Source organism: Mustela nigripes, chromosome 10, assembly GCF_022355385.1.
Source record: "Mustela nigripes isolate SB6536 chromosome 10, MUSNIG.SB6536, whole genome shotgun sequence".
NCBI lineage: Eukaryota > Metazoa > Chordata > Mammalia > Carnivora > Mustelidae > Mustela > Mustela nigripes.
The window spans coordinates 62,182,371-62,199,402 of NC_081566.1; the positions used below are offsets into that span (position 1 = coordinate 62,182,371).

Sequence of the window (17,032 nt, forward strand, 5' to 3'; positions counted from 1 at the left end):
TACAAGTAAGAGATAATTCTCCTGCTCGATGGCCTTTGAACTGGGACATGGGCTCTGCAGATTTCGGACTTGCCAGCCTCCATAATTGCATGAACCAATTCTTTATAATAAATCTCTACCTCCATCTTTATCTCTATCTCTGCATTTGTGTCTACATGTCTCCTAGTTACTCTGTATCTCTGGAAAACTCTAAAGTACTGGTCTTATGTTATGTAGTTGAAAATGTGGAAACTTGGAGAACTGATATTTTCAGTCATCATACACATGATATAGCCATTGTAAAATACGTAAGAATAAAAAGCCAGTCACACTCTCACTCAATCCTCCTTAAAATTCTGTTTCTTTATCAAAAGATTGTTATGATTGTTTTCCCTTGGGCATATTTCTCTGATTTACAACTATTCAGAGAACATAAATTCACACACTTAGTTCTGTCCACCTAAACAGAATTATATTATGCACATTGCCTTGTGAATGTCTTAGACCTTTTTTTTTTTTTTTTAAAAGACTTAACTAATTTATTTGACAGAGAGAGACACAGGGAGAGAGGGAACACAAGCAGGGGCAGAGAGAAAGGGAGAAGTAGGCTTCCCACTGAGCAGAGAGCCCGATGTGGAGTTTGATTCTAGGACCCTGAGATCATGACCTGGGCTGAAGGCAGCGGCTTAACCGACAGCCATCCAGGTGCTCTTGTCTTAGAGCTTAATGTGTGTAAATATACATTTGTCTTATTCTTTTTATTTTATTTTAAAAAAGTGAAATCCTTATTTATTTGAGAGAGAGCAAGAGAGAGTGAGCACAAGCGGGGTGGGGGTGAGGGAGAGAATCTCAAGCAGACTCCCTGCTGAACGTGGAGGCCGATGTGGGGCTGGATCTCATGACCCTGAGATCATGACTTGAGCCAAAATCAAGAGTTGGATGCTTAACTGACTGAGCCACCCAGGCGCCCCCATCTTACTCTTTTTAAAGGTTTCTTAATATACTGTAGTATAGAATCAATACACCATTTCCCCCCAACTCTTTGCTACTAATTAACAGTTTGGCTATTTCTAGTTTTTTACTGAACATTGCTGTAAGGAAGAATCTTACCTATCTTTGGGCGTTTGTGAAAGTGTTTTTGGTGCATGAGAGTATTTCTGTTGGATAAATTCAAAGAGGGGACCTGCTAGGTCAAAGGGTGTGAGTAATCATGTGTTAATGATTGTTGGGGTGGCTGGGTGGCTCAGTTGGTTAAGCGTCTGCCTTCAGCTTGGGTCATGATCCCAGGGTCCTAGGACTGAGTTCCGCGGGAGCCTGCTTCTCCCTCTGCCTATCACATTCCCCACCTCATGCTCTCTCCCTCCCTCCCTCTCTCTTTCTCAAACAACTAAATTAAATAATAATAAAAAAAGAATCATTTAAAAAATTGTTGTTTAAGTGCCTTCTAATGAATTATCAGAACGAAAGGTGGTCCTAGGGACTCCAAACTTATAGTGGGTGGTCTGGGGGACTCGTGAACTTTAGTTGGGCTATACTAGAATAACTTAGACTCAGTGAAAGATGATGGAAGTATGATTCGAGAAAAGGAAGGATGAGAGGGTGGGGGTTGGTGAACATTTAATTCCTGGATGGCCACTGACTTTTCAATGTCCCCAACTTACAGAGACCTGGAGATTATGCAGGGAATGTGGGGCTATGGGAGTCTCTGAATTTATGTGGCCTCTGTAGGGTCTTGGGTGTTCATGCTAAAGTGGCTGAATTACACAGAGGGACCCTCTGTACAGGACCCTGCAGGGCAGGATATAAATCCCATGGAGGCAGGATCATCACGCTGTAGCTCACCAGAGTATCTCATGATATGCTTTCTTTAGGAAGTCATTCATTCTTTCAGCACTCAGCACTCTGTGACCAACTACTAAGCACCAGACACCAGGCCAGGTTCTGGAAACACTAACGAGAGCACAGACTTCAGGATGAAGCGGTCGGGGCAGGCAGGGCAATGTGTAGACTGTAACTGAGCTCAAGAGGTTCACTGCTTGGGGTGCATGAAATGGAATACAACCCAAGGCAATGTTGAAAGCGAAGAACTTTTCATTACTTATTATAAGTAAGGAGACAGGGAAATAGCTCTCAGCGTGCTGTCTCCCGTGGGGTTAGTACAGGATGCTTTCACTCAGTGCATTAGGAGACAGGAGCTCATTCACTGTGTTAGGAGACAGGAATGGGGATCTTACAAAAGCAGGCTGTTCAATGGCACAAGCCTAGCATGTCAGCATTCTGGTGCATACATCATACGTTCAAAAAGTGGCAGAAAACCGCCTGTAGGAGGAGATGTTAGTATTCTAATGAGCTACAGTTAACTTCAGGACAACTCAGGGGGGCTTCTGCAAAGGTCCTCAGCTCCAATCCAAGTCAATGACTCATATAAGGGGCTATCAGGGGGGACACATCTAGCAAGGGGCTCTCAGATGAAACATCTAGTTGGGCATCTCTTTGGCTAGAACTGTTGGTTCTGCAAAACGAAACACATTCCTTCCTTGCTTTTGCCCCTTCCCCTCCTCCCTTTTGCTGATAGCTTTCAGCTCTTATTTGAGTAACTTCCCGTTGCATTCTAGCTAACAAGACCACAAGACAGAATGATATGTCTGCTCCCAGTTCAGCGTCCAGGGAATGGTAGGTATCCCTGCGACGCGTGGAGAAAGGGTAGAGCCGGTGTTGGGGTCAGGATCAGTGAAGCAGATGAACAAATGTTTATGCTTTGAACTGTTGGAGTTCGTCCTCGATCTGTCGTAGCAGGAGATGTACCTTACTTACATGGTGCATTATGTCATAAGCGGGACTTCTCAAAGTCAAGGGCATGGCCAGATAGGCTCTGCGGAAGCTCTGCAGGGGTGAGGGACTGCCCCTTGGCAGAGCGGAATAACCATGGAGCCAGTGGGAATAAGTGATGCAGGACTTAAAATAAAAATAACATGAAAAGAAGGAAAAGAGGGGCCCCTGGGTTGCTCCGTTGCTCAAACATCAAAGTCTTGATTTTGGCTCAGGTCATGTTTTCAGGGTCATGAGAGCTAGACTCCCTGCTCAGCCGGGAGTCTTTTGGAGATCTTCTTTCTCCTCCCTCTGCCCCTATCCCCACTTGCTCTCTCTCTCTCTCAATCAATCAATCAATCTTAAAAAAAAAAAAAAAAAGAAAGAAAAAGAAAAAGAAAAGAAAACGGCACTTACTTGTGTCCAGAATTCTTTTTCGTGCGCACTTTCAGCTACAGTTATTGATTTGAGGAATCAAATCACAAGTTATTGATTGTGAGAAACACAAGCCAAGGACTGACCCCACAGGCTGAGAAAGCAACTTGGCCAGGGTCACGCAGGTTGTTAAGTCGCTGAACTGTCCCTCTAGTCTCCAAATCTGTGCTCTGTCCAGAGCACCCTGCTTTCTTCACTGGTAGCGGAGGCTGCCGTCGGCCTCCCGTGAGCCCAGCCTCGGATGGGGTCATTGGAAATGGATCAAAGAATGGGAAAAAAGAAGAAGGGCTGACCGGAAGGGAACTGAAAGTATTTGCAGCTGAGGGGAAAGCAGAAGAAAGAAAAAAAAAATCAAGGAGCCCTGGGGTATGGCCTTAAAGCAAATGCTTTCTGGGAAGGTGGGGAGCCCCTACCTCTCCCCCTCTGTGGGGGCCTAAGAAGGGTCAAAGCTTCCTGGCCTTCGTGGAGTGCAGAACCGAAGTGTGCACAGGGGAGGACAGCAAAGATGAGTTCGGTTGCTGTCTGGGTGAGAGAAGGCAAGAGAAGGAAGAGAGAAGCACCGTGGGAAAGTGGAAGAGGAAAGGAGGGAAAGTAGAAGCACAGACAGGAGATGAGCGAAAGCAAATCCACGTAAAGACATTTCAGGTTGCAGGTGCGTAAACCTGGCTATCCACTCACACAGCCTCCCCGGGGTCTTAGATCTTCCTGGGGTCCCTGCTCCTTTCCTTCAACATGCACCCCCTTACCCAGGGCTCCACTTCTCAGCCACACCCTCCAGCCCCCTCCTCCCACGTTCACTGTGCCTGTTGGAATGGGACTGTCTGAGATAATGACTCTTTGGTCCCCTTGCCTACGGGCGGTTTCTCCATATTGCCAGCAGGATGGAGACAGCCGGAACATTTCTTCACCTCTGTCCCTGAAGGAGGCAGCCTGACCGGGGCAGAGCGAGGACAGGATTTTGAAGCTGGTTTTGTGAGTCACTGAGAACCCAGCACCCGCCCACTTGAGGCCAAATTTGAAAGTTCAGCTTGTGAAGTGTAGGACCACGTCCAGGTACTGGGGCTTTCTCCGTGGCCTTGCTCGCTCTCAGCTGCTGAGAACAGCCTTGAGTTGAGGAAATTGTGGCCGGACAAACAGCGAGGCAGTTCTGCTCCGCGTCAGCCTCCAGCTGGCGGGTTGCTGCTGAGCCTGGGCGGGAGCAGAGCGTCCGGTGGGCGAGGAGCCGGCCGACCACTCCGTCCTCTGGGGATGCTGGGACAAGCTCTCGTCCTCACACTCCTCCTGCTCCTCAACGGGCATCAGGCCCAAGGTAAGGAGGCCCAGCCTGGCATGCGGTGGGGGATAGCATGGACTTGGGGCCAGAGCCCCCAGCCAGGGAGAACAGAACCCACAGCCCCTGGATTATGCCATTTCCAAGGTCACCTGGAAGGGCGATGTTGAGCTGCTCCTGACAGCTCTGGCTAGGGCACAGCAAACAGGCTGGCAGCAGGTTGGGAGGTCCTCGAGAGGGGGGTCTGGCCATGACTTCAGGAATCCAGGTGGCCTGGGGCAAGGAGACTCCTTTCCCCGGGCCTCAGTTTATCTTTCTGTGTAATGGGGAGAAAGTGTCCTCTCTGCTGATTGTAAGATGGACAAAGGAAATATCTCTAAGTGGCGGGATTACCAGCAGAGAGAAGTGGTCCCTGGGCTTGGGTTTCTGTAAGGAAGTTGGGTGGTTCTGGAAAGCAGAGACTGACAGATTGCTCCCTGAGGCAGGGAAGCTGAGCAAGGAGGAGGCACGACCAACAGCCACGCTACCTGCATGGCCTGGTCCCCCACCCCCCAGCAGTCTCCAGCAGCCCAGAAGCTCCAAGAACATGAGAATTAGTAGGGAAATGTTGGCTTGGAGCAGGAGGTGGAGAAGGGGGAGGAAGGAGACAGTATCGGGAAGAGCACATGGAAAACTCAGCTTGGAGAGATCTCGGCTGAAGGCTGCTCCCCGCTCCTCCAGCCCTGGCGTCAGGGGTGCTCTGAGATGGGAGTCTGCATTCTAGGTCAGTGGCTCTTCCAGGGGCATCAAGGGGGAGGGAGCGAGCGGAGGACACATTCTGGGTGAACAGGGAAGGAAGTGGGGCACAGGGTAGTGTTGGTCCAAGGCCTGTTAGAAGCCGGGTGCAGACACACTGCGGATACTCTTATGTCCCCAAGGCACCGTCTAGGCTCCAGAGGACTGGGGGAGACAGATGGTTATGACACATGCATTTGTATTTACAAATCTGAACAAATACAGGCAGAGAAGGGCAGAGAGTGCTGGGACAGGGAGCAGTCAGGAAGGTCTGGATGCCAGAGTTGAGGGGGTCTGGGATGATGAGCCGGTGGGGCAGGAGACAGAGGCTGCCCCAGGTCCATGCTTCGGGGCGTGGTGGAGCACATCCACTGCGGGGAACGTTGGGGTGGGGCGGAGGACGGAACTGGCCCCGCCAGGGTGTGGGCACAGGCTGATGGGCTTTGACCTTGGGGAACTTCTCTCTCTTCTGGCTACTCCCCGTGTTTGTGGGGCTGGCCTGCTGTAAGCTGACGAAACTGCTGCTCCGTTTGTTTTAATTTTTAAACTTTTATTTTAAAAGTTTTTAAACCTTTATTATTTTTATTTATTTATTTATTTATTTTAAGGAAGATTTTATTTATTTATTTGAGAGAGAGATTGAGAGGGGAGAGAGAAGGAGCGGGGGAGGGGCAGAGGGAGAGGGAGGAGCCGGCTCCCTGCTGAGCAGGGGGCTGGATCCCAGGACCCTGAGATCATGACCGGAGCCAAAGGCAGACACTTCACCGACTGAGCCACCCAGGTGTCCCATAGTTTTTAAGACTTTTAAGATAAAAAGTTTAAAATAATAATTTCAGAGTTCCAGAGAAGTTGCAGGTATAGTACAAAGAATTCTTATATTTCCTTCACCCAGTTGTAAACATTTTATCACATTTGCTTTATTTCTCTCTGTCCCCTTATAGGTATGTGCATATAAATGGATAGTAAGTATGTTAACTAACAAAATTTAAATTAAAAAATATTTTAAAAAGTATGATGATAATTTTTGCTGACCCATTTGAGAGTGAATTTTGTAGCATGATTCTTCTAAGAACATGGGCATTCCCATGTCATATTATATCATATCAGCACAATTATCAAATTTAGTAAATCTAACATTCATAGAATCAAATACACAAACCATATTTAAATATTACCAATTGTTCCAATCATATGCTTTATGGCATTCTCCCCTCCTCAGTGCAGAATCCAATTAGGATCATGTATTACATTCACTTGTTAGGTCTTTTTCTCTTATGTGTTTTATTTTTTTATTAAAAAAATGTTTTTAAAGTAAGCTTCGGCACCCAATGTGGGGCTTGAACTCACAACTCCGAGATCAAGAGTTGCATGCTCTGTTGACTGAACCAGCCAGGCACCCCGTTTTTTTTTTTTTGTTGTTGTTCTTTTTTTTTTTTTAAATATTTTATTTATTTATTTGACAGAGATCACAAGTAGGCAGAAAGGCAGGGAGAGGGATAGGGGGACACAGGCTCCCTGCTGAGCTGAGAGCCCGATGCGGGGCTCAATCCCAGGACCCTGAGATCATGACCGGAGCTGAAGGCAGAGGCTTTAACTATCTTCTGATCTATAGCAATTTCCCAGCCTTTCTTTGTCTTTCATGACTTTGACATTTTTGCGAAGTACCAGTCAGTAGTTCTGTGGAAGGCTCCTGAATGTGGGTTTGTGTGAGGTTTGCTCATGTGAGCTGGGCTATGTCTTTTGGGCGGGGCTACCACACAAGCGATGCTGTGTCTCTTTCAGAGCCTCCCATCAGGACACATGATGGCCGTGGAATCTTTTTTTTTTTTTTTTTTTTAACTTGGCTTGCTGAAGAATTTAATGAGCATAATATATAAGTAAGAAGCTCCTATCACTCTCGAGGTCTGCAGAGTATTTTCAGAAGGCTTCTGACTGCAGAGGAAAAGCCACACGTTTCGCAATGGGCTACGTGATCTATCTTCCTTGACGCCCCTCCCCCATTTCTTGCACGCCCTGCGCCCCGTGTTCCTCTCTCCTTTCTTGCACACCCGGCGTTCAGCATCCCTGACCTGCTGCTCCTGGAGCACACGGCACTCCGTGGCTTTGCATTTGGTTTTCTCCAGGGTCAACCCCACCATCCTGTAATGCCTTATCTTCCTCTCCGTGGTCCTCATCTCCACGGGACTGTTCTCACACGACTCACATCTCACACTCTACTGTTAACTGCTTTGTTTTCTTTTCTGTCTCCCACGCTCCTCTTTACCTCACCAGAATGTAAGATTCTTGAGGCCAGGACATTGTTCTTTCTCGTTCACGGCTGCATCTTCAGCCTCTAGAACAGTATCTGGTACAGTTAGCATCTCAGTAAATACTTGCTGAATGAATGGTGGGTGGACCCTTTAATCCACAGAATAAAGTGAGAGTTTATCTGTCTATTGGTGAGTTTCATTGAGAGAAGCTGTTCTAGATTTTAAACATACTTCCTCTGTGGTCTTGAAGAAGCTAATTAACCTCTTGTTTCTCAGTTTTCCATTCATAAGGTGAAGTCCAGCATGGTGCGTGCTCCACAGAGATGTGTGAGCATTAGGTGAGCTATGGTATTAAAATACTCTTAGAAAGTTCTTATACCAAGTCCTCCCAAATGTCCCTCGTGTTACTCAGTTTTTTGGAGGTAGAGTCTATGTTTCACTTTGTTTTGTGATCAGAGTCAAGAAGAGAGACTAATTTCTTGGCTAATTATTTGAGTCAGAGCGAGTTAGAAAATCCTGAGGGGTGCCGCAGGTGGCTCAGTCGGTTAGGCATCTGCCTTTGGCTCTGGTCATGATCTCGGGGTCCTGGGATTGAAACCCGAGTTGGGCTTCCTCCTCCATGGGGAGCCTGCTTCTTCCTCTTCCTGCCCCTTCATTCTCATGCTTTTTCTCTCTCATGAATGAATAAAATCTTAAAAAAAAAAAAAAGAAAAGAAAAAGAAAATCTTGGATGAGGGGCACCCGGGTGGCTCAGTTGGTTAAGTGTCTGCCTTCAGTCCAGGTCACGATCTCCGGCTCTTGGGATGGAGCCCTGCACCAGGCTCTCTGTTCATCGGGGAGTCTGCTTCTCCCTCTGCCTCTCTCCCTGCACTCAGCTTCTGTATTCTCTTTTGCTCCCTCTCTCTAAAATAAGTAAATAAATAAGTATATTAAAAAAAAAAAAGAACATCTTGGATGAGATGATGTTTTATTTATTTTTAAAGATTTAAAGATTTTATTTTTTTTATTCGAGAGAGAGAGAGCACAAGCAGGGGACAGGGAGAGAGAGAAGTAGGCTCCCCATTGAGCAGGGAGCCCCATCCCAGGACCCTGGGATTATGACCTGAGCTGAAAGTAGACACTTAACTGACTGAGCCACCTGGGCACCTGAGACAATGTTTTAATGGGTGACTCTTTTCTGAGGGTTTCTCATTGTCATAACTGGGATCTTTGGGAGAATGCAACATTTTTAAACTTAAAAGAACAAGTGTTCAAGACACTTAATACTATTATTACATTGTACAACGTGAAATATTCTAAGATTTTCACAGGGATATCTCCTTCTCAATTCCTAGTCCTTCCCTGATGTGCTTGAACACCTTTGGGCCAGGCCCGGGGCTAGGTGTTAAGAATTCGATGGTGAATCGGTACCTGGGCCCCTCGTTCACAGAGCTAACCTCTAGCACAGGACTCAACATATAATTACAGCTGTCATGAGTGCACTACAAAGTGCCCACACAATAGATACTCAAAATGTTAACCAAGTGAATAAATGAATAGTTTTTAGGTATCTTAGAAGCTGATTTGGAGGAGTTTGGGGTCAGATACGTTGAGCAGCAAGGACCTTCCAAATGCTGCCCATAGGAGTGGGTCTGGGCCCTAAATTCAGGTTCGGCTGTGGATTCTGGGGGCACCCACACTGGGGACTGGATGCATAGGGCCCGCAGACAAAACGGAAGGGCAGGGTAGCATCTCATGGATTAGCGGTAAGGCACGCTTGCCGGCTGTTCTTACAGACTGTGTTGAAATGTTCTCTTCTCGGGAAGGAGCCTCTGATTCTGACTACTCTGGCTGGGATCCAGGCATGTTCCAAGAAGACTGTAGCTGTTTATCTCTTCCTCACTACACCTCCCCTGAAACCAAGGGAATGGTGAAGCTGTTGGGTACGGGGGACAGACGGGGACTCGGGGGACTCAGGGCTGCAGCATCGTCCTGGAGGGAACCGATTCCGTAGAAGTCGCTCCAAGGATTGCTAGGCCATTGTCTTTATAAGCGGACATTTAAAATTTTAATTTTATTTACTTTTTATTATTTTGAGAAAGAGAAAGAACAAGAGAGCGAGAGCATGAGCAGGGTGGGGCAGAGGGAGAACAAGAGAGAGAATCTTAAGCACGGTACATACTCAGCACAGAGCCCAACATGGGGCTTGACCTTACCCCCCTGAGATCATGACCTGAGTCAAAATCAAGAGTTGGACACCACCCGCTGAGCCACCCAGGGGCCCCAATAGACATTTTTATTAAAGTGTGACCCATGTACAGAAAAGCATACAAAATTAGAAACATACATCTCGGGGGTGCCCTGGTGGCTCAGGTGGTTGAGCATCTGCCTTTGGCTTGGGTCGTGGTCCCAGGGTCCAGGGATTGAGTCCCGTGTTGGGGTCCCTGCTCCGTGGGGAGACTGCTTCTTCCTCTGCCTCTGCCTCCCTGTCTCTGTCTCTCATGAATAAATAAACAAAATATATAAAAAAGAGAAACGGACATCTCCATATGTTACTGTTAAATGAACATGCTTGTGTAATTACCACACGTTCTCTCCACTCATTAGCTCCTCTCCCTTTCACAAATACGACCACTATTCTGACTTTTGACATCATAGGTTAGTTTGGCCTATCTATAAAGGGTATTATATGGTGTGTGCTCTATGTTTGTCTTCTTCTGTTCAGCATCTGATGAAATTTACCTGTGTTATTACTTGTACCTGGTCATTTCATGGCTTTTCAGTGTATGACCATGCAGAAGTTTATTCATCCCTTCTGCTATTGATGAATCTTTTGGCTGTTTCCCCCCGCCCCCATTATAATAATGGTGCTAGCAGCCTATTGTACACACTTTTATATATGCATGTCTGTTGAGCATGTCTCTAGGTATAGAATCATAGGGCATGTGTACAGACTTGCAGCAGATGTTGGCCAACTGTTTGCCAAGGTGGTTGAACCAAGCAGTATATGAGAATCCCATGATGTTTCAGGGCTGCTGGCTTCTTTTTTGAGGTCCTGCAAATGGGAAGTGAGGGTGCAGGTGTGTGGAGCCTGGAAGGCAAAGGCTGAAACCAAGGGACCCACCTCTCTGCAGCCTTCCCGGTGTTCTGCACGGAAGTCCTACAGTGCACTTGTTTCTGGGCCTTAGCTGAGATGCATTATTGAATTTTAATTAATTAATTAATTAATTAACTAACTTCATTAAGCATTTACTATGTTCTAAGAACTATACAAGATTCTGTTGATGAAACATGTTGATTGTATCCTTAAGAATCTTTCAGACAGGGGCAGCTAGGTGGCTCAGTCAGTGAGGGGTCTGCCTGTGGCTCAGGTCATGGTCCCGGAATCCTGGGATTGAGCCCCACATGAGATCCCTGCTCAGTGGAACGCCTAGTTCTCCCCCTCCCACGGCTGCTCCCCCTGCTTGTGCTCTGTCTTTTCAAATAAATTAAAAAAAAAAAAAAGAATCTTTCAGACAGAGGAAAAGGAGCATGTGCAGCAATGATTATAAGGGAAGTGTCACCAAAAGATGAGACCCAGTTAGAGCACAAAGGGACCTGAGAAAATGGAGATTCCTTCTGGCGGGGAGTGGTGTGGCCTGTGGCCCTGATGCATGCAGAATCGCTCAGGAGGTAGGGATAAGGAGGAAAGATGATGTAAGTAGAGGGAACAGCTGACTGGAAGTAGGGAAAAGCACACAGGGTTTGGACAGGAAATGAAAAGCAAATGCACCTGTTAGTTTGGAGAAAGATTGCCTAAACGAGCTGATTGAGTTAACTGATACAAGGAGTTGAGGGGCATGGATTGAGTAAGGTCGATAGAGGTCAGGGGGTTGGATTGTCTGAGGAGAGGAGTCAGTATGGCCAATGAAGCCCCCAAGTGTGGGGTTAGGTGAAGAAAGAGGGGAGATAAAGTGGGATGTGGGCCCTTGAGGGTGCTTTATCTACTTTATGGTTTTTGCCTTGACTGGGGCTGTCCCTGCCCCCAGCACTTCTGGGATCTCACTGGGCTCTACTCACTCAGTCCTCAGCAGGTGGCCCCTCTTTTGCCTTCATCCCAAGCCTGGTGGCACAACCCAGAGCTGAGAAAAACCTCAACATCCTTTTGTTGGCTGGTAAAGTATGCTGCTCTGAGACTTTCCCTCACCCGCTCCCGGCACTCGGCCCTCACCCCTCCTCCACCAGCAGTCCAGGTCAGAGTTGGCTGAGCTGACTGTGGACAATGCATGGCCTTGGAGGCTGCTGGCCAGATTGTCTCCTTGGCCACCCTCCCTGCTCGCTGCCCGTTGCTTCCTGAGGAGGCAATAGAGCCAATCACCTCACCTCTGCTCTCCCTCTGCAGAGCTGCTGTCTTACTCCATTTCTTCTCAACCACCGGAAGAGGGGCCCCAAAGCTGCTGAACAGTAACAGCAGCAGTGGTGGCAGCCCCAGGGCCTCCCTGACCACCGGAATCTGCTGTGGCCTCTCCCCTCTGAACAAGCTAGTCCTTTTTGTCAGAGTCTCCTCCATCTCTCACTCAGCATGGGCTAACTTGTGAGGAACTTATGTTTTCTTTTTTAAAAATTATTTGTTTCAGGGGTATAGGTCTGTGATCCATCAGTCTTGTATAATACCCAATGCTCGTTACAACCCATACTCTCCCCCCACAATGTCCGCCCCCCAGTTACCCGATCCTCCCACCCCCCCTACCCTCCACCAACTCTCAGTTTGTTTCCTATGATTAATAGTCTTTTATGGTTTGTCTCCCTCTCTGGTTCCGTCTTGCTTCATTTTTTTCCTCTCTCCCCTATGATCCTCTGCCTTGTTTCTTAAATTCCACATATCACTGAGATCATGTGATAATTGTCTTTGACTGACTTCTTTCCCTTAGCGTAATGCACTCTTGTTCCATCCATATCATTGCAAATGGCAAGATTTCATTCTTTTTGGTGGCTGCATAACATTCCATTATCTATATCTATATCTATATCTATATCTATATCTATATCTATATCTGTCTCACATCTTCTTTATCCATTCATCTGTCGATGGACATCTGGGCTCTTTCCATAGTTTGACTATTGTGGACATTGCTGCTATAAACATTTGGGTGCATGTGCCCCTTTAGATCACTATGTTTGTATCTTTGGGGTAAATACCCAGTAGTGTGATTGCTGGGTCATAGGGCAGCTCTATTTTCTTTTCCTTCTTTCTTTCTTTTTTTAAAAAGATTATTATTTATTTATTTATTTGAGAGAGAGCATGAGAGGGGAGAAGCAGACTCCCCGTGGATCTGGGAGCCCAATGCAGGACTCGATCCTGGGACTCTGGGATCATGACCTGAGCTGAAGGCAGTTACCCAACCACTGAGCCACCCAGGCGCCTGGCTAGCTCTATTTTCAACTTTTTGAGGAACCTCCATACTGTTTGAGTGGCTGCACCAGCTTGCAATCCCACCAACAGTGTAGGAAGGTTCCCCTTTCTCCATATCCTTTACCAACATCTGTTGTTTTCTGACTTGTTAATTTTAGCCATTCTGACTCGTGTGAGGTGGAATCTCATTATGGTTTTGATTTGTATTTCCCTGATGCCAAATGATGTTGTGCACTTTTTCATGTGTCTCTTGGCCATCTGGATGTCTTCTTTGCAGAAATGTCTGTTCATGTTTTCTGCCCATTTCTTGGTTGGATTATTTGTTCGTTGGGTGTTGAGTTTGAGAAGTTCTTTATAGATTTTGGATACTAGCTCTTTTTTTTTTTTTTTTAAGAGTTTATTTATTTGACAGACAGAGATCACAAGTAGGCAGCGAGGCAGGCAGAGGTGGAGAGAGAAGCAGGCTCCCCGCTGAGCAGAGAGCCTGATGCAGGGCTTGATCCCAGGACCCTGAGATCATGACCTGAGCTGAAGGTAAAGGTTTAACCCACTGAGCCACCCAGGTGCCCTTGGATACTAGCTCTTTATATGATGTCATTTGCAAATATCTTGTCCCATTCTGTCAGTTGTCTTTTGGTTTTGTTGACTGTTTCTCTTGGTGTGCAAAAGCTTTTTATCTTGAAGAAGTCCCAATAGTTCATTTTTGTCTTTGTTTCCCTTGCCTTTGGAGATTTTTCTAAGAAGAATTTGTTGTGGCTGAAGTCACAGAGGTTGCTGCCTGTGTTTTCCTCAAGGATTTTGATGAATTTCTGTCTCACATTGAGGTCTTTCATCCATTTTGAGTCTATTTTTGTGTGTGATATAAGGAAATGGTCCAGCATGTGGCTGTCCAATTTTCCCAACATCTTTTGTTGAAGAGACTGTCTTTTTTCTAATGAATATTATTTCCTGCTTTGTCAAAGATTAGTTGACCATAGAGGTGAGGGTCCATTTCTGGGTTCTCTATTCTATTCCCATTGATCTCTGTGTCTTTGTGCCAGTACCATACTGTCCAGATGATTACAGCTTTGTAATAGAGCTTGAAGTCCAGAATTGGGATACCACCAGCTTTGGTTTTCTTTTCCAACATTCCTTTGGCTATTCAGGGTCTTTCCTGGTTCTATACAAATTTTAGGATTATTTGTTCCAGCTCTGTGAAGAAAGTTGATGGTATTTTGATAGGCATTACATCAAATGTGTTGATTGCTGTAGGTAGTGTAGACATTTTAACAACATTTGTTTTTCCAATCCTTGAGCATGGAACATTTTTCCATTTCTTTGTGTCTTCCTCAATTTCTTTTATGAGTGTTCTATAATTTTCTGAGTATGGATCATTTGCCTCTTTGGTTAGGTTTATTCCTAGGTATCTTATGGTTTTGGGTGCAATTGTAAATGGGATCAACTCCTTAATTTCTTTCTCTTTTGTCTCATTGTTGGTGTATAGAAATGCAACTGATTTCTGTGCATTGATTTTTATATTCTACCACTTTACTGAATTTCTGAATGAGTTCTAGCAGTTTTTTACTGGAGTCTTTTTGGCTTTTCACATAGAGTACCAGAAGTTACGTTTTCATACTAGTGTTTCTTATCTCACCTTTTGGCATCTAAGCCCTCCAGAACAGTGAATGAGTTGCAGCCCCCAGCATATAGTACCTTGTCTGTTTGCTTTTCCATCATTTCTTCCCCACAACATCCTGCCCCTATCCCCTTCCAGTCCTGCCCCACTCTGACTGTCCACCTCCTCCGCACATCAGGCTGGTGAGGGCTGCAGTAGAAAGTTCCACACCACAGATCAACTCCTGATTCAGAGCCTCCAATCTCAGCCAGGCCCTGGGTGTTCTGGGAATCCTTGTATCTGGCCCTCAGCATCTCCCATTCCCCAGAGAGAGGATTCTAGACCTTTGCCGTCTTGTTGAGGGCCAGTTCTATGGTCACTGGCTCCGTCAACCCACACCCTCCTTCTGCAAGAAAGAACATGCCAGTAAGGGGTTCCAGCCAACTGCCAACTATTCCTCAATGTCAGAGACACTAGTGAGGGGTTCCCCAATGTCAACCACCTTGTTTACTCCCATAAGGAAACCCATTCACCTCTTGCTTGGCTTGTCCTTTCCTGTGTGCTCTGGACATCACCACTTCATCCACGGGGCTAGCCAGGACCTGCTTCTCCCTAATGACATCTCTGACCTTTCTTTAAACCTCTCTTTTTCTGCTGGATTTCCACTCCTAGTTCATTTCCTTTGCATTTTATTTTATTTTTTTAAAGATTTTATTTATTTATTTAAGAGAGAGACCCACACAGCAAGAGAGGAACACGAACAGTGGGAGTGGGAGAGGGAGAAGAAGGCTTCCTGCAGAGCAGGGAGCCTGATGTGGGGCTCTATCTGAGGACCCTGGGATCATGACCTGAAGCGAAGGCAGATGCTTAATGACTCAGCCACCCAGGTGTCGCTTCCTTTGCATTTTAAAAACTATATTGCAATGCCACCCAGTTTTGTCTTCTTGTCTTTTGTCCTCTGTCTTCCTTTCCTCTGTAACTCCTTCACTACTCACACTTCATTACTTCACTTTTAACACTTCCACCATCAACTGTGGGGGGTTTTCACAAGCAGTTCTCTGTAACACTAGCTAGGTGACCTATAATTCAACTCGATTCTGACACTGTTTGCCCAGAGATAGCGTCAGATCCCACAAGTTCAGGGCTCAGTCCCACAAAACTGTGGCTTCCTGCTTCAGATGCCAGTCTGGTTTTCAAGCCCTGGTTGTGCTTCTGACCAACTGGTTATAGATCGAACGACCTACAACCAAGATAGAATGGTTTGATTAATATGCTGGAGCAGCTCACAGAACTCAGGGAAACACCTATGTTTACCAACTTTTAAAGGGATACTATAAAGGGTACGGATGAAGAGATAACAGGGCAAGGTCTGGGGGAGGGGTCCCAAGTGCAGGAGCTTCTGTCCCCATGGAGTTGGGGTGTGTCATCCTCCCAGTGGGATGTGTTTAACTACTTAGAAGTCCCCTAAAACCTGTGCTATTGGTATTTTATGGAGGCTTCCTCATATAGGCATGATTGATTGTTACCTCTGTCCCCAGCCCCTGTCTCCTCTCTGGAGAATAGGGAGTGGGGCTAGTTTGGATGACTACCAACTCTTCCCCACATTATGTTGTCACAAATGACATCTTTATGCATTGTGTGTCTATTAACATAGATTTATAATTATTTTTTTTCGCGTTGTAAAAATCAATCACAAACCAAAAATGCAATAATACTGGCTGTAATAATTACCTATGTAATTCCCTTTAGCACTGTTCTCTATGTCTTCACGTGGCTTTGAGTAACTGCCTGGTGTCTTATCTCTCTAGGCATGCCTAAAGATCTGTTAGGAATAACTCCCAATGTTTCTTTGTCTGGGAATGCTGTCATTGGTCCTTCATTTTTTTGCAAGATAATTTTGTTGGAGATAGAATTCTTTTTTTTTTAAGCACTTTTTTTAAAAAAAAAGATTTTACTTATTTCTTTGGCAGAGACAGAGGCAGAGAGGCAGGCAGAGAGAGGAGGAAGCAGGCTCCCTGCTGAGCAGAGAGCCCCATGCAGGGCTCGATCCCAGGACCGTGAGATCATGACCTCAGCTGAAGGCAGAGGCTTTAACCCACTGAGCCACTCACGCACCCCTGGAGATAGAATTTTTAGTTGAGAGTCTTAACAAGCTTTCAGAACTTTACATGTGTCATCTCACTGCTTTCCACTCTCATGGTTTCCGAAGAGAAACTAATTATTAGTCTTACTGGGGAGACCTTGTGCATGACAAATAGCTTCTCTCTTGTTTTCAAGATTCTCTGTCTTTGGCTTTTGACATTTTAGAATGTATCTTGGTATGAATCTCTTGTGTTTAACTTAGTTGGAGTTCATTGAGTTCATATACACATTCTTGGATGTGTATATTTGTGTCTTTTATTGAATTTGGGAAGTTCTGGGCCATTATTTCTTTCTGCCCCTTTGTCTCTTTACTGTCTTTTTGGGACTCCCATTATGCTCATGTGGGTATATTTGCTGGCATCCTTCATGTCTCTTAGGCTCGATTTATTTTTCTTCATTCTTTTCTCTGT

The 17,032-nt window shown here is 45.9% G+C and overlaps 1 protein-coding gene across 2 annotated transcripts in view; it reads left to right on the top strand.

Moving 5' to 3' along the window:
- Positions 1-3,657: 3,657 nt before the first annotated feature.
- CD244 (CD244 molecule) overlaps positions 3,658-17,032 on the top strand; it is a 28,585-nt gene continuing 15,210 nt past the window's right edge. Inside the window, exons 1-2 of one of the 2 annotated variants that reach the window (XM_059413501.1) lie at positions 3,658-3,874; positions 4,103-4,531. In XM_059413501.1, the coding sequence (XP_059269484.1) occupies positions 4,471-4,531 (61 nt within the window). In that variant the 5' untranslated portion in view covers positions 3,658-3,874; positions 4,103-4,470. Of the gene's footprint in view, positions 3,875-4,102; positions 4,532-4,972; positions 5,256-17,032 lie in introns of those variants that run through there. The other variant, XM_059413502.1, reaches the window with a different exon arrangement.